Source organism: Moesziomyces antarcticus, assembly GCF_000747765.1.
Source record: "Moesziomyces antarcticus DNA, scaffold: scaffold_v10002, strain JCM 10317, whole genome shotgun sequence".
NCBI classification, from domain to species: domain Eukaryota; kingdom Fungi; phylum Basidiomycota; class Ustilaginomycetes; order Ustilaginales; family Ustilaginaceae; genus Moesziomyces; species Moesziomyces antarcticus.
In genome coordinates this window covers 645198-667578 of record NW_014639008.1, presented here as the reverse complement: position 1 = coordinate 667578, position 22381 = coordinate 645198, and the positions used below count along the sequence as shown (strand labels likewise).

Here is a 22381-nt window from a genome sequence, read left to right as displayed (position 1 = left end):
AGTGGGGGGGGGGGCAAATTTTCTGAGGATGACAGCGGACAAGGCTTTGCAGCGGCGCACCCACTATCAAGGGTTCCCACCCAACATGGCTGCGAGGGCGCACAGTGCACGCGCATTCACTCCGAGCCAGGCTGCGAGTGAGGCACCAAGTGGCGTGCGTGGCAAAAAAGCAGGGCTTGCGGCTGGCGCGAGCGACGCCCGAGCACCTTTTGGCCTAGAGTCGCCGAAACCAAACTGAACTGGACCATCACGGAGGGCTTCGGAAACGGACACGAGAAGCGCGGGGTCGAGGGCCCTGCCGCTCTGCTGCTTGGCGTCCAAAAACTTTGGCCACCCATGTCAAAAGAGCGAGGTGGAACCCTTTTCGTCTTGGTTCCCTCTGGCTTCACACCGCCTTTTTTTGTCGAGGTGGCCCATCAATCAGAAGAACAGCGTGGCACGGCACCACGGCCGCCAGTGTGACAGTTGACCGAGGAGGGTTGAAAAAAAAAGAAGTTTTAGAATGGCGTGCAGCTCTGGGGCCTAGTTGTCGCGCCAAGTTCGATTCAAGCGGTGATTCGCTCTGGGCCTGATTCGCGCCCCGCCACCTTGATCCACTTGTTGGGGAATGGCCAGCCGAATTTCAACCATCCTTCGCACCAATGAAGCCTTTCCCTTTACAGCACAGCACGGCACCCACGGGCGCCTGGTGTCCACGACGAGACCCGATCGGTCTGGGACCGATTCTTCGAATCAAGACTCGATGCTCGAGCTAGCCGCGCGTAGGCAGCAACCGATATCGTTTGCCTCCTAGCTTGCCCTGCGTACTGCGCTGTTGTGCTGATGCCTCGCCACCCGGACGTGGTTGCGATCCTGCACTTGCATTCGAAAAGACACCGTGGGTGAGATGCCGACTTTTGACGTGCCTTCAGTCTGACCACCTGCGCCCTCGGCTAAGTCGGACTCATGGCTACAATCATTTGAGGCTTTCCCCGAAGAGAGCTGCACAATTCGGACGTTACATCGTGAAAGCGAGCACGGCCTGAGTTCCTCTGTCCTCAAGTTCGGCAACCGTCTCTGCAGCCTGCTGACTTGAAGTTGCGTCGGACTCGCACGGGCAAAAAGACCCATCGGGGCGATCAAATGTCAGAGCTCCCGATGCCGATCGGAGAAATGTTACACTTACGTCTGGTACACATTTTTACCGATGCCGGGTTACTGCGAGATGGAATTGTGCGGGACTTCTTTCCCGCTCCCGCCTCTTCTTGCACACCGACTAGTCAGTATGATCGTTGGCATCCGCCTCAGGCGATACAGGCGTTGGCGAAGTGCTGACGGTGCTCGCTATGCCTGACTGCAAAATGGTCGAGCAGAGCAAGTCGATTTCGCAGTCGGCTGTGCCGGAAACGTGGCCCTGAATTACAAAATGAAACCAACCTGTTGAGCGCATGATTTCGCCGGTGCCTGGTCGGCAGAGGTGGGTCTGTCACTTTGGAATCTGGTGGATTTTGGCCCGCCCGCAGCGGCCGTCAAGTTATTTCGAAGCCTCGTTCAACTCGCGTGTGCCGATGACGGAGGCTGCTGCACTTCGAAAGAGGTGCGAATCGAGGCGAAAACTCTTTTGATGCCTACAGCCCAGCCAGTGCACACTTGCGCGACATTCGCCCTGCCACCCCATCATCTCTTCGTTATCCACCATCCCTCACCTGTCTCCGAAATCGACCCACAAGTCGCCCTCTTTGCCGCTAAATCGTCCATAGCATCAAGCTGTCGCTGTGAGCTCATCTCGCTCAGAGTCTCAGCCTCTGCTTTAGCGTCGTCTCCCAAGGAGCAGCTCACGCAACTGCTCCGACCGCCCACCATTCCACGCCAAGTTGTCGACCTCCGTCTAAAGGCCGCGGCCAAAAACTTCCTCACTGGAAGCTCTCGGTAAGTGTCTGCTCGCTGTAGGCCGGTCACAGACCTTCACCTGGCGATCAGTGCTCGGTCAAAATCAAACCTGGCCCTCCTGTCTCTTCTACGAACGTTTTTGGGCTGACTTGCCTTGCACTGTGCCGTCTGCTTCGTTGCCTGCCCTACTTTAGACCACCCTAACACGGCTTCGACCCCACGCATCGAAGACATCTTTTAAAGTTTTAGCACCAGGCCGCCTGGCTGTCCTAGCTGGCGACCCAACCCGAACGACCGACCCCTCGCGTACGTTCGCACCTGACCTGGAAGGTAAGTGCTCACATCAGAATCGACCGATCTCGTCTCTTGCGCAATGCCGTACGGTCCCGATCCAGACAGGCGTCCAGTCTCAGGCCGCCGATATGCAGCTCTGTTGTGCTAGCAGATGCGGGTCCAGCAACGGCTTTGCCGGCCACCCTCGGCGCCCCCGATCTCGCCCTGTTTCCACGGACCTGGCTCGTCAGCCTCGCACACCGTGCTCGGCCTCGCGCTCGCTGCTTGTTGCTCTGCAGACTAGGCGAAATGCCGACGTCGAATCGGCTGTCGACACAGCTCAACTACGACGAGCGAAACGAGCTGTAGGCTTACAGGCCGAGGTGATGTCGCTAGCGTTTCCAGCTCTCGACGCTAGTCCGGGTCCACACATTTTCGGGAGGCCCCTCTCTGCGCCCTCAGAGCGCAACTCAGCTAGCGACAAGGGGCGAGGGTTTAGGAAAATCAAAAATAAGTCAGCGGCGCGACGCTGTTTTGCATTTTTCGAGCTTGGCCGGGCGAGCTTGGCCCACGGCTTCCCTCAGCAGCGTTGCCCTCAACCCGCGACCCTCCACCAACCCTGCACCCAGTCGCGCTTTGCTGCGTTGGCGTTCTCGGACACGGATCTCCTAGCTCGGCGCCACTAGTCGCCGCAGCCTGGCTCGCATCGCGCTACTCATCTTGACACTGCACAACAGAAATGCCCAGTGCAGATTCAGCAGCCAAGAGCCCTGCGCCCACGGCCCCGTCAACACTACGACCCTTGCCGCGATGACTTGCAAGGGTGGCGGATGTGGGCAGGACGTCAAAGGGCTCGTCAGGAGAATGATGCAAGGCTTTCCTGGGAGCGGAAGCGATTCCGGATCGGCGCCTTGATTCTGTTCCCTGTCGGCGGCGCCTTCCACTCCCTGCCGCTCGCCGTAGAGACAGCAGATTCGTCGGCCTCGTTAAGCGGCCACGTCAGGTGCTAGCGAATAACGACAGATTGCTGATCGCCACTGCTTCCTTCTCTTGTTTTCTCTCTGCTGGAAACGCAATACCCTCGACCCTCCTCTCCATGTCTTGTCCTGCACGGCACTGTCCTACGATGATGTGATTGTTGCCGCCCTTCACATCTCGCCCCGCAAAACCTTGGGGCTTGTTCGACGATGCAGCGCCAGGCATCTCGTCGGAACGACGCCGCTGGAGCACCGCAGCTCATCCTTCAACGCCACCGAGTATAGGTATGTACTCGCTGCTTGCATTCCCGCAGCGGTCAAAAGAGACGCTTCTGGCCATTCGTTGACCCCGTCCTCGCCCCCATCCGTACCTCGTCCCATCTATCCACCATCCACGGTATCTCTTTCCGCCACCTTCCGCACATCTCGACTCGCGATGTCGTGTTGTACTCTCACTCGATCCGACCTCGACGCCCCCGGCCCATCGCGTTACGCGCAGCAGTCGATCGCCGTCGGCCACTCTCGTCACCTGTCTTTGCCGATGGCTGCCCCTTACATTGCTCTGCCCCACCAGCAGCGCCTGCGAGCCGATACGCCCCCTCTCGACGATGAGAACGATTACATCAAGCCGCTCGACGGCCACAAGCCCATCTTCCACGGCGGCTTTGACTCGCAGTTGAAGCAGGTGCTTCGCGACATTGACATCCACGGCTGCGAGGCCAACGGAGAGAATGCTTTCTTCGTTGCCGACCTCTCGGAGGTCTACCGACAGCATCTCCGCTGGATGCGTGCGCTGCCCCGCATCGTGCCCTTCTACGCGGTCAAGTGCAATCCGGACCCCTACGTCCTCCAGCTGCTCGCCAGGCTCGGCACCGGCTTCGACTGCGCCTCCAACGGCGAGATCGAGGCGGTGCTCAAGCTCGGCATCAACCCGGCCAGGATCATTTACGCCAACCCGTGCAAGGCGGCCAGCTTTGTGCGTCATGCCGCTGCCAACAACGTCGGCCTCACCACGTTCGACAATGTGGACGAGCTCGACAAGATGAAGCGCTACCACCCTTCTTGCAAGCTCGTGGTGCGCATCCTTACCGATGACTCCAAGAGCGCGTGCCAGCTCGGCCTCAAGTTCGGCGCGCCGCTGGACTCGGTGCCTCGTCTCCTGCAGCGCGCTCGAGAGCTGGATCTCGACGTCGTCGGCGTCAGCTTCCACGTCGGTTCGGGCTGCTACGACCCCGACTCGTTCCGCGACGCCGTCCACCGCGCTCGTCGTGCGTTCGACATGGGCAAGGAAGCCGGCTACACTTTTGACCTGCTCGACGTCGGCGGCGGCTTCGGCCACGACAACTTCGAGATGGTTGCCGGCGTTCTGGGTCCTGCGATCGACCACTACTTCCCCGACGAAGACTTTGCGCCTGGTGGAAAGCAGGTGGCCGGCAAGCCCAACGGACTCAGGATCATCGCCGAGCCTGGTCGCTTCTACGTGCACTCGGCTTTCGCGCTCGCGACCAACATCATCGCGGCGCGCCGAGGCGAGCCTACGGCTGCTGACACGGAGCCGGAGACCGGCAAGCCCCAAGTGATGTACTATCAGAACGACGGCCTGTACGGCTCGTTCAACTGCGTCATCTTCGACCACGTTACCGTGCACCCCAAGGTGCTCACTCTCGGTCACGAGTATGCCTACGAGCCCACCATCGTCTCGCCCGGCGTGGCTGTGGACTCGGGCGACGAGGCCAAGGAGCTGCAGCCCTGCAGCGTTTGGGGTCCCACCTGCGACTCGATCGACTGCGTTCGCGACCTCGTCCATCTGCCCAAGGGTCTCCAGGTCGGTGACTGGCTCGTGTACGAGAACATGGGTGCCTACACCATCTGCGCAGCTTCGACCTTCAACGGCATCCGCCGCTCCGAGATCCGCTACACCCTCGGCGAGGGTCAGCTCGCCGAGACCGTCAAGCACCTCATGCTTCAGTAAGCGCCATGGCACCCTCGAAATTTTGATAATGGCGCATGGTCCCCAAGTCGCCCGAAATGCGTCAATTCTCCAGCTCCATCTAGAAGCATGCTAGAATCTAAAGTCTCATCTCATCACTCACTCTCGAAGCATTGTGTGATGGCAGTGAAGGTCGACTTGATTGTGCATTGAGTGACGAAGGGAAAAAAGCCCGTGACATGAACAAGGCGGAGCAGAGTTTACTGTGTCTTGAGGTTGACCTCGGCGGCGGCGTTGTTGGTGAGCGTGGTTGCGCGTGACTCGAGCTTGGCACGACGGTTCCTCTCCTTCTCTTCAACGAGTTGAAGCTCCTTGGCGAAGCTGCTGCGTCTGCGGATAGTGGGTCCGAACTTGTAGAACAAGAATGGGATCACCGAGAGCGGCACACCGATAAAGGCGAGGATCGAGGTGGCCCACTGGTAGCCAACGTTGTGATACATGGGTTCGGTGATGAGCGTAAAGGCGCCCGAGAGGAACTCGCGTAGGAACGACTGCGCCGCCACGGCAGATGCAGCGTAGATCGAGTAGGAGCTCACCGTGTAGTCCGACACGATCAGGAAGAGCGAGTGCGACGAGATGCCAAATAGGGCACCCGCAATCACCGGCACGATCCACGGGATCGGCGGGAACGACGTCCACGCAAAGAAGAAGAGGCTGATCGGGAAGAGGATGCCACCGGGAATACCCCACAGGAGTCGGTCCTCTGGCGTGGGCACTCCGCCCGGTCTCTTGCTGCCTGCATAGTGGAACCACTTGATCTGCAGCGCAAAGAGGAAGTAGGCGATGATGAAGCCGATAAGGACGCCGAAGAAGGTGAGACCCTGCTGACCGATGGTGAAGCCGTACTCGACAAAGATGAGCGGATAGGCCTCGAAGAACATGTAGATGACCGCATAGTTGACGCCGTCGAAAAGGGCGAACCAGAACACAATGGGCTCGGTGAAGAGCATGAGAATCGGTCGCCCAACCGTCTCCTTGAAGAGCTCTGTGACCGTGTGCTCAGATCGGAGCTTGTCGTGACTTGCGTAGTAGCGCGGCTCGTTCTGGGCCTTGCGCAGCTTCTTCGCCCTCCTGCTGAGCAGGACGCCCGCTCGCGTCTCAGGGACGGTCAAGGCAAACAGGGCGGTCAGGAAAGCGAGCACAATTCCCGAAACGCCAAATGTCCACCTCCAGCCGGCATCTTGAACAACAAAGGCGCCAATGATGGGGCCAACTGTCGCACCGGCTTCGGCAGAGAGTGCAAAGGTGTTGACACCCCAACCCTGGTTGTCGGAATCCCATAGGTCGGAGACGGTGCCGATCGAGTTGAAGGCCACGGCGCCGAAACAGCCGCTGAGGAAGCGAAGGACAACGAGTGTGGCTAGTCCGTTCGCCAGAGCACATCCGATCTGAAAGAGTGCTACGACGACAAGGCCGATGATCATGACGGGAACCCTTCCGTAGTCCTCCGAGAGGGGCGCGCAGATGACAGGGCCAATAGCAAATCCAAACAGGAAGACCGCAGCTGGCACGCGGGCGGCCACGGCGGAGATGCCGAATTCGGTCGCCACCTCGGGCGCTCCAAAGGAGTAGATGGAGGAGATGACGTTGACCCAGAACTCGAGGAGCATGGTGACGAAGAGGATCTGGATCTTCCGCCACGTCGCGAAGGTACGTGGATCGGCGGGATCCTGATACTCGAAGTTGACGAGGAAGGGATCTTCATCTTGGGCGTCTTCCGAGTCGCGGATCGAGGGCTCGCACGTTGTGGCGAGGCCGGGGCTCAGCTGTTCAAGATCGCCATCGGCGCTGGCATGGTGGTCGGCTGGGACGGCCGGTGCAGTTGCTCCGCGGAGCGCGTCATGCTGGTCTTGAGTTTGTGACATTTGCCGAATGACCAACACCCATCAGTAGGGGGAGGAGTGTTGCTGTTCAAACGCCAGATTTTGAGGATGCCTTTAAGAAGAGTTGGTCTTGGGAGCGATGTCACGGGACTGAGTGCTCGCGAATAGATGCAGCGTCGGATGTGATGTCGGGAGGAAAGGGAAGATGCCAGAACTGCGTTACAGTCGAGAGAGGGAATATGGCATTCGTCATCGAGGCCAAGCCGAGACGCTGGTGATGGAGTCGAGGTGTTGGGCGTGTCTAGGCTTCGAGACTGAGATCTTGCTCAAGAGGAACGGAGGTTTGTATGTTGGGATGCAAACACTAATCAGGATGGCGTGGGTCGACGCCTTATATGCCGTAGGAGATGCCGAAGCACGATGCCGAGTAGTGTGGTCGTCTAGCGTAGGATGTGAGGCGTCTCGAGCGTTGCGACTTGAGGGGCGGCCCGGAAACCTTCCGATGCGGATCTGCCGCTGAAACGTCACTTTCTGCGGGTAGCACCACAGACGCCCTCGGTGGCAGCGTTGAGGGCTTGGCAGGCGAAACGACCCTTAAATTACGGCATTCCCGACAGCTCGAAATTTCTTGGCTGCCTACCCATGCTAAGGCTCGTTTAGACCTCGCGGCAGGAAAAAGGAGCCCAGCAGGAGACGCTAGGCGCGAGACGATCCGCGCGATACGCCAAGATGTTAGCCGCTCACGCGGCTGAGACTGCTTGCTGCGGACGCGTTTCCCTCTGCCGGGGCGAGCGAGACGCCTAACCGCCGCCTGCATTTGTCTTCATTGTTAGCATATGGTCAACTTCACATATATCAGCTTCACTGTGTCCAAGGAGGGTCTCACATCCGCTGTCCTCGAAAAAGCTGGAGCGAGAATGGCCGCTGCGAGGCCTCTCCCGCCTCGGCGAGGTTTATGCGGAGCTGGTTGCGCCCGGTGTGCCCTCGGCGGAACAGCGTCTGCGTTCGGCCACTCTGCGCTCAAATTCGCACAACGCCCTGCATGGCCTGGGAGAGGCAAGGGCCTCCAGGGCCCACACAGCGTGGGCCAGCCATGCGGCTCAACAGCAACACGCACATGCAACGCGGCTCCTTCCAAAGTCGGCGGTGAACCTGAAGGCAGTGTCGACAGCGACAATCAACGCGCTCCGCTCCGACCCATCGTGCATTTACACACCGTCCTTCTTGCATGGCTCCAACTGGATCCACTGTCAGCTGCCGACGACCAAAGCAACGCTGATTCGCCTGCGGCACGTCGCGACATCTTCCGCCCGCTCAAAAAAAGTTCGTTCAGCGATAGCAATCTCTGCGCACCGGACCGGCTTGGCTGCGATTCCTTCCTCCCAGCACGCAACCAAAGATCCTCTCCAGAAGTCAACAGCTTGCGCTCCGATCTTCGCTGCTACCACCATCCTCGTTCCTCACATTCTCCATTTCGTCCGTCAGGGAGAGGCATCAAGCTCCCCCACACCTCCCATTCCAGCTTGCCGTCAAGATGGCCTCCGGCAACAGATCCTTCTTTGCGCCGCAAGAGACACGCGTCGACTTGCCCCATGGTGCCGCGACACAAACGCCCGATATCACAAGACCAGCGAGTCCTTCCGAGAATGACCGCGCCCCTTTCCTGAATGGCGGCGAAGGCTCGCGTGAAGACGTCCGCATGGGTGCAAAGGCCTTGCGCCACGATGCAGACAAGCCTGCGGTCGGCATCATGGCCCTGGCGCCCATCCTCAGCTATTGCGCTGCCAGTATCACCATGACCGTCGTCAACAAATTCACCGTCTCTGGCGCCGGCTTCAACATGAACCTCCTCGTCCTGCTCATCCAGTCCACCGTCGGCGTCACATGTGTCATGATCGCAGAGCGTGCCGGCCTGATCCAGTTGCGCGGCCTCAACTCTCGTGACATCTGGAACTGGATGCCCCTCAGCACCATGCTCGTCTTTGTCATCTGGACGGGCAGCAAGGCGCTCCAGTACCTCAACATCTCGGTCTACACCATCTTCAAGAACCTCACCATCATCCTCATCGCCTACGGAGAGGTTCTCTGGTTCGGCGGCCGCGTCACTCGCATCGTACTCTCGAGTTTCCTCCTTATGGTCCTCTCGTCCATCATCGCCGCCTGGTCCGACATCTCCAACGTGTTTGCGATCGGCAACCTCTCCATGCCGCACACGCCCGACTCGATCGCAGGCGGAATGTCCAAAGATCCCAACACCGGCGCCATGATCCCCGCTTTCGACCCGCTCAAGGCGGAGAAGGACGCCATCGCCGCGCAGATCCAGGGTGCTTCAGCCAACGACGTCATTGAGGGCTTCCAGGGCTACGGCCTCCTCTCGAGCGGCTACCTCTGGATGGCGCTCAACTGCATCTGCAGCGCCACCTACGTCCTGCTCATGCGCAAGCGCATCAAAGTCACCGGCTTCAAGGACTGGGACACGATGTTCTACAACAACTTCCTCAGCATCCCTGTCCTCCTCGTCATGTCTTTCCTCGTCGAGGACTGGTCGGCCGCCAACCTGCACAAGAACTTCCCGGACGACAAGCAGACCAAGCTCATCTCTGCCATCGTCTTTTCGGGCGCCTGCGCCATCCTGATCAGCTACACCACCGCCTGGTGCATCCGTGCCACCTCCAGTACCACCTACAGCATGGTCGGTGCTCTCAACAAGCTTCCCGTCGCCCTCAGTGGCATGGTCTTCTTCCACGACCCTCCCGTCACCTTCTCCAGCGTCAGCGCCATCTCTGTCGGTTTTTTCGCCGGTCTCGTCTACGCCGTCGGCAAGAACAAGCAGGCCGAGGCCGCCAAGCTCGCAGGCAACTCTGCTACCAACGGCTCCTCGTCGTCGGGAAGCAAGGACGGTTCGAGCCTTCCCATGCACAATCTCAACGACCGGAAGGATTGAGCTCATGGTCATAGAACGCAATTGCTCAATAAAATTTTGTTAGACCGGCGATCTCATGGATTTGATCGTTTTGCCTCCACATGAATGCGCTCGAGCCACGGTTTGCCAGTGATCGGATTACTGCGCATGCGCCTGCGCGTTTGCGGGGCTGAGGCTGAGTGCTGGCGCAGCAGAGTGCAACAGAGCGCAGCCACGCCGCGCGGCTGCACAAGGCAGCCCTCCACCTCGCGCTTTCTTCCTGGTCATCTTCTTGCTCAACCACCACAACTGTCCAACTCTCGTCATGTCGGACCCTACGCCTTCCAATCCTCCGGCCGGCAACCCGCCCAAGCCCGAGGCGGCCGACGACAAGGATGCTGCTACTGCCATCCTGCGCCAGAAGAAATCTCCCAACCGCCTTTTCGTGGAAGAGGCTACCACCGATGACAACTCTGTCATCTGCATCTCGCCTGCTAAGATGGAGGAGCTAGGCCTCTTCCGCGGCGACTCCACCATCGTCAAAGGCAAGAAGCGCCGTGACTCTTGCTTCATTGTCCTCTCGGACGAATCCGTCGAGGATGGTAAGGTGCGCCTCAACAAGGTCGCACGTAACAACCTGCGCGTGAAGCTCGGCGATCTCGTCTCGGTACATGCCTGCCATGACATCAAGTACGGCAAGCGCATCCACGTTCTTCCCTTTGACGACAGCATCGAGGGTCTCACCGGTAACATCTTCGATGTCTACCTCAAGCCTTACTTCCTTGAGGCCTACCGCCCTGTCCGCAAGGGCGACACCTTCACCGTCCGCGGTGGTATGCGCGCGGTCGAGTTCAAGGTCATCGAGACGGACCCTGCCGAGTTCTGCATCGTCGCGCAGGACACGGTGATCCACACCGAGGGCGATCCCGTCAAGCGCGAGGACGAGGAGGCCAACCTTGCCGATGTCGGCTACGACGACATTGGCGGTTGCCGCAAGCAGATGGCCCAGATCCGTGAGATGGTCGAGCTTCCCCTGCGCCACCCCCAGCTCTTCAAGTCGATCGGCATCAAGCCTCCTCGTGGTGTCCTCATGTACGGCCCTCCAGGAACCGGTAAGACGCTCATGGCCCGAGCCGTCGCCAACGAGACTGGCGCCTTCTTCTTCCTCATCAACGGACCCGAGATCATGTCCAAGATGGCCGGAGAGTCCGAGTCCAACCTGCGCAAGGCCTTCGAGGAGGCCGAGAAGAACAGCCCTGCCATCATCTTCATCGACGAGATCGACAGTATCGCGCCCAAGCGTGAGAAGACCAACGGTGAGGTGGAGCGACGTGTCGTCTCGCAGCTCCTCACGCTCATGGACGGTCTCAAGGCTCGATCCAACATTGTCGTCATGGCCGCCACCAACCGACCCAACTCGATCGACCCCGCACTTCGTCGTTTCGGCCGATTCGACCGCGAGGTCGACATCGGCATCCCCGACCCCACTGGCCGACTCGAGATCCTGCGCATCCACACCAAGAACATGAAGCTCGCCGAAGATGTCGACCTCGAGCAGATCGCCGCCGAGACCCACGGTTACGTTGGTTCGGACGTGGCCGCGCTCTGCTCCGAGGCTGCCATGCAGCAGATCCGTGAAAAGATGGACCTCATCGACCTCGACGAGGACACGATCGATGCCGAGGTGCTCGACTCGCTCGGAGTCACCATGGAGAACTTCCGCTTCGCTCTTGGTGTCTCCAACCCATCGGCGCTGCGCGAGACCGTGGTCGAGGTGCCCACCACCACCTGGAACGACATTGGTGGTCTCGAGAAGGTCAAGCAGGAGCTCCAGGAGACCGTCTCGTACCCCGTCGAGCATCCCGAAAAGTTCCTCAAGTACGGCATGGCGCCTTCGAAGGGTGTCCTCTTCTACGGTCCCCCTGGTACTGGTAAGACGCTGCTGGCCAAGGCGATCGCCAACGAGTGCCAGGCCAACTTCATCTCGATCAAGGGTCCCGAGCTGCTCACCATGTGGTTCGGTGAGTCGGAGGCGAACGTGCGAGACGTGTTCGATAAGGCGCGTGCTGCGGCGCCCTGTGTCATGTTCTTTGACGAGCTCGACGCCATCGCCAAGGCGCGTGGCTCTTCGTCCGGCGACGGCGGAGGAGCGGGTGACCGTGTGATCAACCAGATCCTCACCGAGATGGACGGTGTCAGCTCGCGCAAGAACGTCTTCATCATTGGCGCCACCAACCGACCGGACCAGATCGACCCTGCCATCCTGCGTCCCGGACGTCTGGACCAGCTCATCTACATCCCGCTTCCAGACGAGCCTTCGCGTCTGTCGATTCTCAAGGCGACGCTCAAGAAGTCGCCGATCGCCGCCGACGTGGACCTGACGTTCCTGGCCAAGCACACGCACGGCTTCTCCGGTGCCGATCTGGCCGAGATCTGCCAGCGTGCAGCCAAGCTGGCTATCCGCGAGTCGATCGAGGCGGATATTAAGCGCGAGCGCGAACGCATGGCCACCAAGGAGGCCAACGCCGAGGGCGAGGTCAAGATGGAGGAGGACGCGACTGCTGCCGCTGAGGAGGAGGAGGACCCGGTGCCCGAGATCACGCGTGCCCACTTTGAGGAGGCGATGCGTTTCGCGCGCAGGTCCGTCTCGGATGGCGACATCCGCCGCTACGAGCTGTTTGCGCAGAACCTGCAGTCGGCCCGCTCGTTCGGCACCTCGTTCCGCTTCCCCGAGGGCCAGAACCCCGGCCAGACCGGAGGCGCCGGCGGCAGCGGTGCTGGCGGCAGCGGCGGCGCTGCTTTCGGCAACGACGACGCCGGCGACGACGACCTGTACGCCTAAAAGCGTTGGCAGGTCCTAGAAGCTCAGTTCCAAGGGCCAGTGCCCACAGATTTGTGTTGAAGAGATCTCAATTTTGATTTGTGTTGTTCTCCCCTGCTTGGTGCGTGTCTGGAGCCAAATGTGCGTCGAGCCGCTGAGTGTGATGGAGCGCAATGCTAGGCACGACTCAATAGGCTGGGCAGATGCGTCGCCGACAAGCAATGAATTCCAAAGATCTAGTGCGCTGCAAACAGAGCACTATTGTACAGGTGTGTATGGTGGCTGAGGCGATCAGGAAGTCCGTGAGAATGCGCAGAAGGCATAGCTTGGTGGCAGACACGTTGAAAGGCCCTCGCGTGGATGTGCATTCACTTGTCCTTCTTGGCATCGGCAAGCTCCTTGGCCTGCTTCTTGCGCCTGTTCTCGGCCTCGATGGCCTCCTGGCGCTCGAGGTACCACTCGCTGATCTGAAGAACGAGCACGCCGAGGAGGAGGACGGCGCAAATGCTGTTGCTGGCCGAGACGATTCGGATAGCAGCAACCCTCTCGTCCTGTGTCATGGGGCCGTCCGAGGGCTTGAAGTCGGACTCGCCCTTTTCGAAAGCCTCGAGCTGCGACTGGCGCTGGGTCTGGATGGCCGACGAGAGGAGGAGCTTGAGGTTGGTGGGGTCCGAGATGAGGCGAAGGTTTGGCACGGCCACGCCGAGGTACATGCAGACGGCGCCCATGAAGAGGACGAGCGAGCCGCCGTCAAAGTACTTGGCCATCTCGCTCCAGCGGTGGAGCTTGGCAACGAGGCCGATGAGGCCAAGGCCGATCATGCCGTGCAGAAGCGCCGAGACGGCGACGGGCGCATGGAAGAGCGAGAGGTAGAAGCGCTCTGCCGCCTCCACGGCCGAGTCCGAGAGCGACGAGAAGTACAGCAGCGGAAAGTCGTAGATCGACGCAATGAAGATGATTCCTGTCAAGGGCAAGAAGAAGCGGATGAGAACCTGACCTTCCAAATGTGGCTAACCTTGCGCTAAGGTCACTTCCGAGCCAAAGGGCACTTACCAAAGAGGAACGAAGTGCTCGAAATGACAAAGCCGCTGCGGAAACCCATGATGATGATCTTTGCTGAGGCCAGGAGGAGAGAGCGGCGAGGTTTTGCGGATGAGATTGGTGGAGAGGAGGAGGAATGCCAAAGTTTGCAGACCGAGAATGCAAGGTCACGCCTGCCAGAGTGTGGAGACGCTGCAGCGCAGATTGCAAGAAGAAGCGTCGGTGCGCATCCAATCATTTCACCAAAAGCCTGGGCCCGTGGACAGGGTCTGGCTGGACGCAGCGCGTGGCTCTGTTCCTGCTCGCCCGAACTCCACTTTTGCACATCTCTCGGAAAGCGACACTCTGATCCAAGCTCAGCTGCATCCTGTCATCCGCACTCTCAACGACGAGTGGACAGCCGCGAGCCATCACTTCGACTCCGAAGCACATTGCGAGACGACTCTTCCGGTGGTCTCGATCGATTGCAAGGCCAACCTGCTTCCCACGCTTGCCCGGAGCATCCGTAGCTAAACTTGGGAAGCCCAGCTGAGGTTGTCGGATCAACCGTCGGCTCATAACCTCGCTCAGCGTCTGAACAGCACAACGCAAGGTCTTTCGCCACTGGAGGGACCGCATCGGACAGAAAGCCAGTCACAATGACAATACGCGCCGCACTCATCGTCAACAATCACGGCAAGCCTCGACTGACCAAGTTCTACACGCAGCTTCCAGCGTCTCGCCAGCAGGCACTGATCAAGGAGATCTTTCGGCTTGTGTCGAAACGTCCAGATGGCGTCTGCAACTTTCTCGATGCGACCGAGCTGACGGCTCTGCTCCCTCCTCCGGCCGACGCGGTGCGCTTCTCCTCCTCGCTTGGAGGAAGCAAGGGCAAGCAGGTGGACAAATCTGCCTACGACACCGCCTCGTCTTCGTCGGCCAAGCCGAACAACCAGGACCAGCTGCGTGTCATCTACCGGCACTACGCCACGCTGTACTTTGTCTTTGTGGTCGATCAGAGCGAGAGCGAACTAGGCATCCTCGATCTCATTCAAGTGTTTGTCGAGAGTCTCGACCGGTGCTTCGAGAACGTGTGCGAGCTCGACCTCATCTTCCACTTTGACCACGTGCACGCCATCCTCAACGAAGTCATTCAAGGCGGCTTGGTGGTCGAGACCAACATCAACGAGATCGTCTCCGCCGCTCATGCCACCGCACGAGCACGCAAGGCCTCGGCTGCCACCGCCGGATCGGGACCCGCTGCAGCCGTCGGAAACAGCCTTGGCAGCCTCGCCCCCACCGCTCTCAACATCTCCCTTCCTGGGACATCCGGCTCCTCCATACCGTGGCCAAAGGGCACCTTCATGGTGGACGCCATCTCCAGCCTTGGAAACCAGTACCTCGGCCGTTCCAGTGGCCGCCGTTGATCTTTGACTGCGCTTAGATCCCGCCATTTCATGTACTTGTATGCATCGCAAAATTCCCATCATCATCACTCGACACGGATGGTGCGGACTGGATCGACAATGACTCGGATGCTGAGACTTTTTTGGGCACAGAGAGACAGCAGAAGTGGCTGCGCTCAGGCTGCAAATGCGAGGATGGAGGGTGCAGAAAGACGCGCGGTGGGGAATGTGCACGGACGCGCTTAGCGTGCGAGCAGTCTATGAAGTTTTGTGAAGGCAACAATGCAACAATGCCAGAAGGCCGGCTTAGACGGAAGCCTTGCTCTGCTCGTTGAGGAAGAATCGGAACCCCTCGTAGGAGAGCCAGCAGAGTGCGTTGGACGGCATGAACGTGAGCACGCGCGGTGAGAGGCCACGCGCGAAACCCTTGAGGCCCTCGCGGGCGTTGATGATCTTGAACGCCTCAAACATGCCCGAGGCGTTGCGGATCTGCGCATCGGTGCTGCTGCCTCGCGTCTGCAGCAGCGTCTTGGCCACATCCAATGGGTTGGTCACCGCCGCAGCAACGGCACCCGAGAAGGCACCGGCCGAAACGTGCGTGAGCGGCGAGTAGCCCTCGGACGGGTTGAGCACCTTCTTTGCCCATTCGTAGACGGAGAACTGGACTGCTGTGAAAGGCACGGTCATGGTGAGCGTGGTGGGGTACGAGACGTAGAATGCGCGCAGGCCCTCCTGCTTGTACACCGTGGAGGCGCACTGCATGACGGTGCGGTGCTGCGAGCCGTGCATCTGCATGCGCTGCTTGATCACGTCGAAGGGGTTCATGAACGCATCCGAGGCGATGGTGGCCGATGCGCCTGCAAACGCTGTACTCGCAAACTGGTGTCCTTCGCGGTTGCCGCCCGTAGCCTCCTTGACGGTCTCGTACGTGCCAAAGTAGACGGCGTGTGCCGGTCCCGCGCCCATGATGACACTCGCCACTCCTCGCCAGAGCGTGCGTGCTCCTTCCAACGTGCTGATGCGGTTGAAGGCCTGCACAACGCCGGTGTACGTGGCAGCAGGTGTGGCGGAAAGCACCTGCATGCGGGTGCGGATGACGTCGACGGGGAACATGACGGCGTGCTCGCTGATACCTGCGAGCGAGCCCGCAATCATGTTGATGTGCAGAGGCACATTGCTGCCGAGACCCTCGTAGTCGACTTCCTCTTCCATCGCTGGAACGGCTCGATCGCTCATGGTGCCTGAAAACTGTGCCGAAGCTGATGCTGTTGCGTGATGAACGTGTGTGATTGGCGCCGGCGTAGTGCTGACGTCGCAGTAGCTAGCAGGACGGTGGCTGGACAGAGTCTCGATCGACTGGACACCCTGTGATGCTGCGGATGGAAGGCTGCAGCTGCTATGAGGCGGCAATCGCGAGTTGTCGACTCGACCGTGCGTTTTATGAAAAGAGCCGCTGCTGTGCGAACTCTGTGAGCTGCTCGAAAGGAGGAACGACGTAGTTGACGATTACTGGTGCGGCAAGCTTGGACTTCGATGCCTGCGCTTGCTTGGCCGAGAAATGGACTGCCTACTTTACGATCTTGTCGTCAAAGCCAGGTCAAGAGTGATCGAAGGCAAGGTTTGTGACACTTGATGCAGAGCCGGGTTTCCAACTCGATCTGGGAGATCCGCAAATGTACTGAGGCTGCGATGGTCTTGAACAGCACGCTCTTCGCAAGGAAGCCGAGTCTCGCCAAGGGAAAGAAGGTGGGTGAATGGAGAGCGAGGTGCAACCGACGGTGGAGGTGGATGGGCTTGCGCAGATCCGGTGACTGCGGAGGAAGCTTTGGCCCGAGTCGCGAAATGAGCTCGAAAGATAGCGCTGCCGAAGAGCTCCGTCAGCACGGTGGACCATCCGCGCCAATTTTCAGAAGAGGACCAATCACAGGATTCAGCAGCTGCGAAGAACCGGGCAAGCTCAAGGCCAAGAAACCGAGATTTTAATCGGATCATTTCTGCTTCTTTTTTTTTTGGACTCGCCGAGGGCAGTCTCAGAAAAAAGTGCCAGCTTGCGTAACCTGGAAAAGGCAAGACTGCCTTCCCTGCCCTTTGCTTGTGCGCCTTCTGCCGCGTCTTGAAAGGGTCTTCTTCAATCGCAAGGCGTCATCATCGGGCGCGCCGAGAAGAACGACGGCAGATTCCGCATGACTAACTTGGGCCACAAGGTCCAGATCTCGAGGCGGCCTTACGCGCCGAGTGCCTTTTGACGCTCGAATGCCGCTTCCATACGCCGCAACGCCGCGTTCCTCGAATCTCACCTTCGATCAACCATGTGTGCGTTTCCGCGACTGAGAACATCCCGCGGGCGGATCATTTGAAGGCCTTCGCTCCCCGTGTGTCACTGGCAGCCCAATCACGGGAGCGCGAAAGAATCCCACAGTCTTAGCTTCACCTCGACATGCGCACACGAGAAGATGCATTTAGCGTTATCCTGGCACAAGGCCAATCATATGAATTTTTGGTAGGGGGGAGTGGATGGGCTCGACTTGTGCGGCCGGTCACAATCGGCCATGTCTGCAGGGCAAGGCAATGCCCGGTGACCTCTTTGGCACGCCGCAAGCCAGCTGAGAACCCGCCGAGCAGCCCCCGCGCTGCTTGGGGGCCAGGCGACGAGAGACTGAAATGTTACAACACCATGATGATGGATGAGCGAGACAAGGACGTGGTTGGTTGTGGAAGAATGCTGCGTTGAGGAGAAGGAACAAAGAAACCAGAAAGCGCAAGATGCATCTTGTCGATCGGGACTCCGTTTACTTCTTCTTGTTGGCAACGGTGCGGCCACGACGACCAGTGGTCTTGGTGTGCTGACCACGGACACGCAGGCCGAGGTAGTGGCGGATACCACGGTGGGCCTTGATCTTCTTCAATCGCTCCAGGTCGTCACGCAGCTTCGAGTCGATGTTGTTCGACAGGAGCTGGCTGCTCTTGCCGTCAACAATGTCGCGCTGCCTGTTCAGGAACCAGGCGGGGATCTTGAACTCGGCGGGGTTCTGCAGGATGGTCACGATGCGCTCGAGCTCATCGGAGTTGAGCTCACCAGCACTGTCGTTCGTGGTAAACGGGATGTCGAGACGTGTCAGTGAGAACCGTTCTCGCAATGGCGCTGGCATTTGCATGCCTTTCTTGCTACTTACCGCTTGCCAAGGTCGATGTCGGCCTTCTTGCAAACAATGTTGGCGTAACGGCGGCCAACACCCTTGACCTGGGTCAGGGCGTACTGGACCTTGATCTTGCCGTCAACGTTGGTGTTGAGCAGACTAAAAGGTGGTAGGAACCAAAATGGAATGCAAATCAGTAAAATGCTCGGAAGAGATGTTGGTGTGGGATCGATCGCGTGGCAGTTCTATGATCAGTCGCAGCGAGCCAAGCCGAGTCTTGGTCGATGGGACAGTGCTGACAGGTAGCAGAGGTGCCTGATTGCCGGATGGGACTTCTGAGTGTCATTGTCGGTGCGCGAGAATCTGGATGCAATGATTGGACAGGCACATCACATTGGCGGCGCTGATCCCAGTCGCTGATGCATTCTCCCTTGCGACTGACGTGCGGCATTGTTGGAGGACGGGCTGATGTCGAAGTGGTTACTGTCTGGTTGCCTGTGCTGCGGGACCGTCCGTGCTGGCAAGTACGAGTCGAAGAGACGGTCCTCTTCGCCCTGGCTGGTTATCCATCTATCACGAACGGTGGCCCTAATGAGTCGCATATAGACTAGGGGGGCTGCCGATCAACCAAGCATGTTGCAGCATCGCCCCTCCAGCGAAATGCTCGCCTGCCTGGCTTCCAGTCAAGTCTGCGTCCAGTTTCCGTGTTGCCGGACTTTTCTCCATTGTGACATCTGGATGTCGCCGGATTCATGGCTGGAGCTGTCACATGCTGATGCTTTGGAGAAGGTCACTGGGACGAGAGCAGCTGGTCGAGGATATACTGCATGTCATGCTGGTTGTGGCGGTTGCGTTGGCTGTATTGGCTGGCTGGCTGATCGTAGGTACTGCGCGAATCGAAACCATGCGTTGGGTGCTGGATGCTCACCGCAAGATGAAGGCGAAGTTCTGCGAGGGGTCGGGGGGAACGAGAGACATGATGGGCGAGGTTGATGGAGTCTTGATGGTGACGAGAGGCGTGAAGGTAAAGCACGATCAACTGGCTCTCTAGCTCCAGCCAAGATTCCTCGCCGCGACCCACACCTGGCTGGCCCTCAAGTTCTGAATCGCCAACTGACTGACTGGCAGGCTCTGTCGTTTGCAGGTGCTTCCACGCCTGTCTGTCCACTGGCTTGCTGGTCTCCTTGGCTCCAAGTATCGCGCCTGCCGTGTCGCCAGCAGGGCCTGCTGGCCGGTCTCCTTCTCCCGCTGACTAGCACGGCGGCTGGCCACCTGCCTCACGTGCTGGCGACCAGCCTGGCCATTGGCGCAGGCAAAATTCTGGGCTGGAAGCGGACAGACCATCCGGAGCGTGGGAAGTTTTAAAAATTCACCAATTTTGTCGGCTCCGACAGATCTTTTCTCAAGCGATCCTGAGGGAAAGAGGGTCTAACACATCGAAACTAACATCGAAAGAAAATTCAACGCCGCTTGGTGCCCTTGATCACCTCTGGATGGAATTCTTGCGGCACGGGCCGCCTCCACGTCGTGGCTTGCGCAGAAGGCTCAGTCGCGCCCAGGAGGCCGGAGCGAGATATAACGTGGGCGGCGTCGGCGCATCCAACACGTTCCCCTTAACCATATTCGTAAGTGCCACCCCGACCCCAACGATGCAGTCATCTGCGTTCGAAAGCACGCTCCATCGCCTCTGTCGATTCAGTGCAAATGGTGATCTGCCATCGTTGCGATGACGAGCATGCACGCGTCTCTGCTCGAACCAACCGCTGACCAGAATTCTCTCTTAACGTCCCTCGATCCTGCACGCCATCCCGCGACCCACTTTATCGTTCTCGTAACGTCTCGGCACCTGCATCGCCTCGGTCATCGCACACACAGTGGGGCAAGCGCTTCATCCAGTGAGGTCTTTACCGAGGAGAAGCTTATTGCTGATTGCAAATTACCTATATTGCACGTCCTTGCTGTCTCTTTGATAGCCTGGCAATTTTTGGCACCCATCCTCTTGCCTCTTCCGCCATTCGTGCGCCGAATCGAAAGCGTCGCGAACTTCCGAGGCTCAAAGCGTCTTACAGTCTCGCTGCGCTGATCTGTGCTCGCGGATGGCTAGGGGGAGGCAGAGACCTTTCCATTCTGTCGATGTTTCTGTCGGCGTACTTTTCAATGTCATCGTCAGTCTTGATCATCTGTTCTTACGATCTGCAAGTCTGTGAAGCACGTGAAGTCAATCTACTGCCAGAGGCAGCTGTTGTGCCTGCCATGATTCGAGAGAATGGTGACGATGCTGTCGAGGGGCTCTTGTGGGGCCAGTGCGTGGGTTGTTGTGGTCAGACCACGATCGGTCTGGATGGAAAAGACGCTGCGAAACACGGTCACGGCCATCCAAACTCGAAATTCAAGTTCGAGACGAAGCCGAGACTGCCAAAATTGACTGGGCTCCATACAGCTCAAGGTCGCGCTGTGCAAGCCTGCCGCACAGACCCGGCTGCTCAGTGCAGTGACGCGTCGAGTATATATTCCAGCTGGCAAGCGCGGCCTTCCGAGTGACCCTCATACTTGTAAGTGACCTCTCCCCTCCCCCCCAAGCAGCCGTTCTGCCTTCACGAAAGCATCTCAGCACAGAGGACTTGTACACGCGAGCCATTTCTCTCGGTTCATGCCAACCTGCTGCTTGTTGCAAACATGCCGGTGGAATCTGGAGGATGGTGTCGTCTGTTGCAGTCGGCCTCTCGTGCTTGGAGCTATCGCGACTGGCACCTGGGCGATCACCATTTGCTCTTCGAAAGCAGTTGACTGACTGTCGCTCTGTTGTGCTCTTGCTCCATTCTTCTATCGCCTCGTCCAGACCTTGGCATTTCCACTCCCGCTCAAGCATGGGGGCTGGAGAGAGGGGGTCGGTGGGCTTGCACGGCCACCCGATTTGACCTACCGCCGACGCCCTCCCGCCTCTCTCCTCTGGGGGGAGGCTTGCCCAAATATATGGACCTGGATCGAGTTCTCTTCGGGGGATTCGATCCTCCTTTCTTTTGACCACGCCAGCTTACGTAATGCTGACCGATGATCGACCGTGCATCAATCCATTGCTTCCTTGGACCCTCGACGCGGGCCAAGATTGAGAGTCGGCCATTTCACATGAAACTCTTGCGGCCCCGCGCTGCCTTTTTGTGGGGAAGGTGCAGGCCTCGTGAGCTCGCGTCTTCTTCGAACGAGCTTTGATTGCTTGCTGTAGGAGCCTCTTTCCACCCAGACCGGAGCACTTCTTCTGATCACAGAGCCAATTTGCGTGCTGAAGTCTCTGCATCACTGACGCTGCGAGCGCAACTACTGTATATCAACGTGCCTTTTCGCGCTATCGTTGTGTCTACAGTATGGAGTTCGGAGCGTCGATCTCCCTTTCACGCCTCGCTTTGAGTGCCCACGCCGGACTTCGCTTGCTGTATGCGTGCCCTTTTGTGTCCCCGCCTGTGTATGTTGGCGCCGTGGCAAGGCAGGAGGAGGAGCATTGAAGCATTGAACGACGCAGACCAGCGAGAGGGGCGAGGTTGAAAGAAGCGAAATTTTGGGGACGTGCAGGTGAGCCGCACACAACAGCTCGCCCGGGGCTGAGAGCGAATCGTCGTCCGCTGGCCATGACGCGTGGTGGTGACTTTTTTTGGCGAAACAGTCGGGTCGACCCGAGGCGGGGGAAAAAAGGTACGTCGCAAAGCTCAGGGTGGAGGGCGTTCTGAGACAGCTGCGATGCTGAAGGGGCGGAATGCGAGGGGCAGCCGGCCCTGGTTCTTGCGGCCCGTCCGGCTACGATGTCGTCGGCTGCCACACGGGCCTGCCGATCCACGCAAAGGACGCTCTTTTGGCCCCGCATCCCCAGCACATGTCGGCCAGCACCTTGCATCATCGAAGCAACCACCTCCTTTTGATGCGACCCTCGAGGATCGTGTCCATCAACCACCACCCACCGCCGCCCTCGTTTCCGTGCTCGCGGCTCCTAGATCTCGCTTCACGCCGTCAAGGTTCAGCCGACGCCCCCGGCAAGGTCATCTCGGTAGCAAGCGCATCGCTGATACAGCTCGGAGACTGTTGCACCAGGCGTAAAACCAGATACCCAAGGCGCGCCGCAGTCACGCTCGCTCTGAGCGCAACAGCAACCATCGAATACCGGTGTCGACTAA

At 59.0% G+C, this 22381-nt stretch overlaps 8 protein-coding genes across 8 annotated transcripts; 4 read left to right on the top strand and 4 right to left on the bottom strand.

The window, feature by feature from the left end:
* Positions 1 to 1340: 1340 nt before the first annotated feature.
* Positions 1341 to 5091, top strand: PAN0_002d1140 (ornithine decarboxylase; the record flags this gene model as incomplete). The annotated part of the gene is made up of 5 exons (XM_014803307.1): positions 1341 to 1387; positions 1774 to 1908; positions 2119 to 2175; positions 2265 to 2507; positions 3336 to 5091. The coding sequence occupies 5 exons, from the start codon at positions 1341 to 1343 to the stop codon at positions 5089 to 5091; spliced, it is 2238 nt and encodes a 745-aa protein (XP_014658793.1).
* Positions 5092 to 5309: 218 nt separating this feature from the next.
* PAN0_002c1139 (MFS general substrate transporter) lies at positions 5310 to 6974 on the bottom strand (the record flags this gene model as incomplete). Its single annotated transcript, XM_014803306.1, has 1 exon — positions 5310 to 6974. One exon carries the CDS (start codon positions 6972 to 6974, stop codon positions 5310 to 5312), a length of 1665 nt encoding a protein of 554 aa, XP_014658792.1.
* A 794-nt stretch (positions 6975 to 7768) lies between these two features.
* On the top strand, positions 7769 to 9876 carry PAN0_002d1138 (UDP-galactose transporter; the record flags this gene model as incomplete). Its single annotated transcript, XM_014803305.1, has 2 exons — positions 7769 to 8259; positions 8319 to 9876. 2 exons carry the CDS (start codon positions 7769 to 7771, stop codon positions 9874 to 9876), a joined length of 2049 nt encoding a protein of 682 aa, XP_014658791.1.
* Positions 9877 to 10159: 283 nt separating this feature from the next.
* On the top strand, positions 10160 to 12676 carry PAN0_002d1137 (valosin-containing protein; the record flags this gene model as incomplete). Its single annotated transcript, XM_014803304.1, has 1 exon — positions 10160 to 12676. The coding sequence occupies one exon, from the start codon at positions 10160 to 10162 to the stop codon at positions 12674 to 12676; it is 2517 nt and encodes an 838-aa protein (XP_014658790.1).
* Positions 12677 to 13023: 347 nt separating this feature from the next.
* On the bottom strand, positions 13024 to 13757 carry PAN0_002c1136 (secretory component protein; the record flags this gene model as incomplete). Its single annotated transcript, XM_014803303.1, has 2 exons — positions 13024 to 13616; positions 13709 to 13757. 2 exons carry the CDS (start codon positions 13755 to 13757, stop codon positions 13024 to 13026), a joined length of 642 nt encoding a protein of 213 aa, XP_014658789.1.
* A 577-nt stretch (positions 13758 to 14334) lies between these two features.
* Positions 14335 to 15102, top strand: PAN0_002d1135 (Golgi to vacuole transport-related protein; the record flags this gene model as incomplete). The annotated part of the gene is made up of 1 exon (XM_014803302.1): positions 14335 to 15102. One exon carries the CDS (start codon positions 14335 to 14337, stop codon positions 15100 to 15102), a length of 768 nt encoding a protein of 255 aa, XP_014658788.1.
* Positions 15103 to 15387: 285 nt separating this feature from the next.
* Positions 15388 to 16317, bottom strand: PAN0_002c1134 (mitochondrial carrier; the record flags this gene model as incomplete). The annotated part of the gene is made up of 1 exon (XM_014803301.1): positions 15388 to 16317. The coding sequence occupies one exon, from the start codon at positions 16315 to 16317 to the stop codon at positions 15388 to 15390; it is 930 nt and encodes a 309-aa protein (XP_014658787.1).
* A 1553-nt stretch (positions 16318 to 17870) lies between these two features.
* Positions 17871 to 19196, bottom strand: PAN0_002c1133 (ribosomal protein S13; the record flags this gene model as incomplete). The annotated part of the gene is made up of 3 exons (XM_014803300.1): positions 17871 to 18162; positions 18255 to 18377; positions 19147 to 19196. The coding sequence occupies 3 exons, from the start codon at positions 19194 to 19196 to the stop codon at positions 17871 to 17873; spliced, it is 465 nt and encodes a 154-aa protein (XP_014658786.1).
* Between the last annotated feature and the right edge of the window lie 3185 nt (positions 19197 to 22381).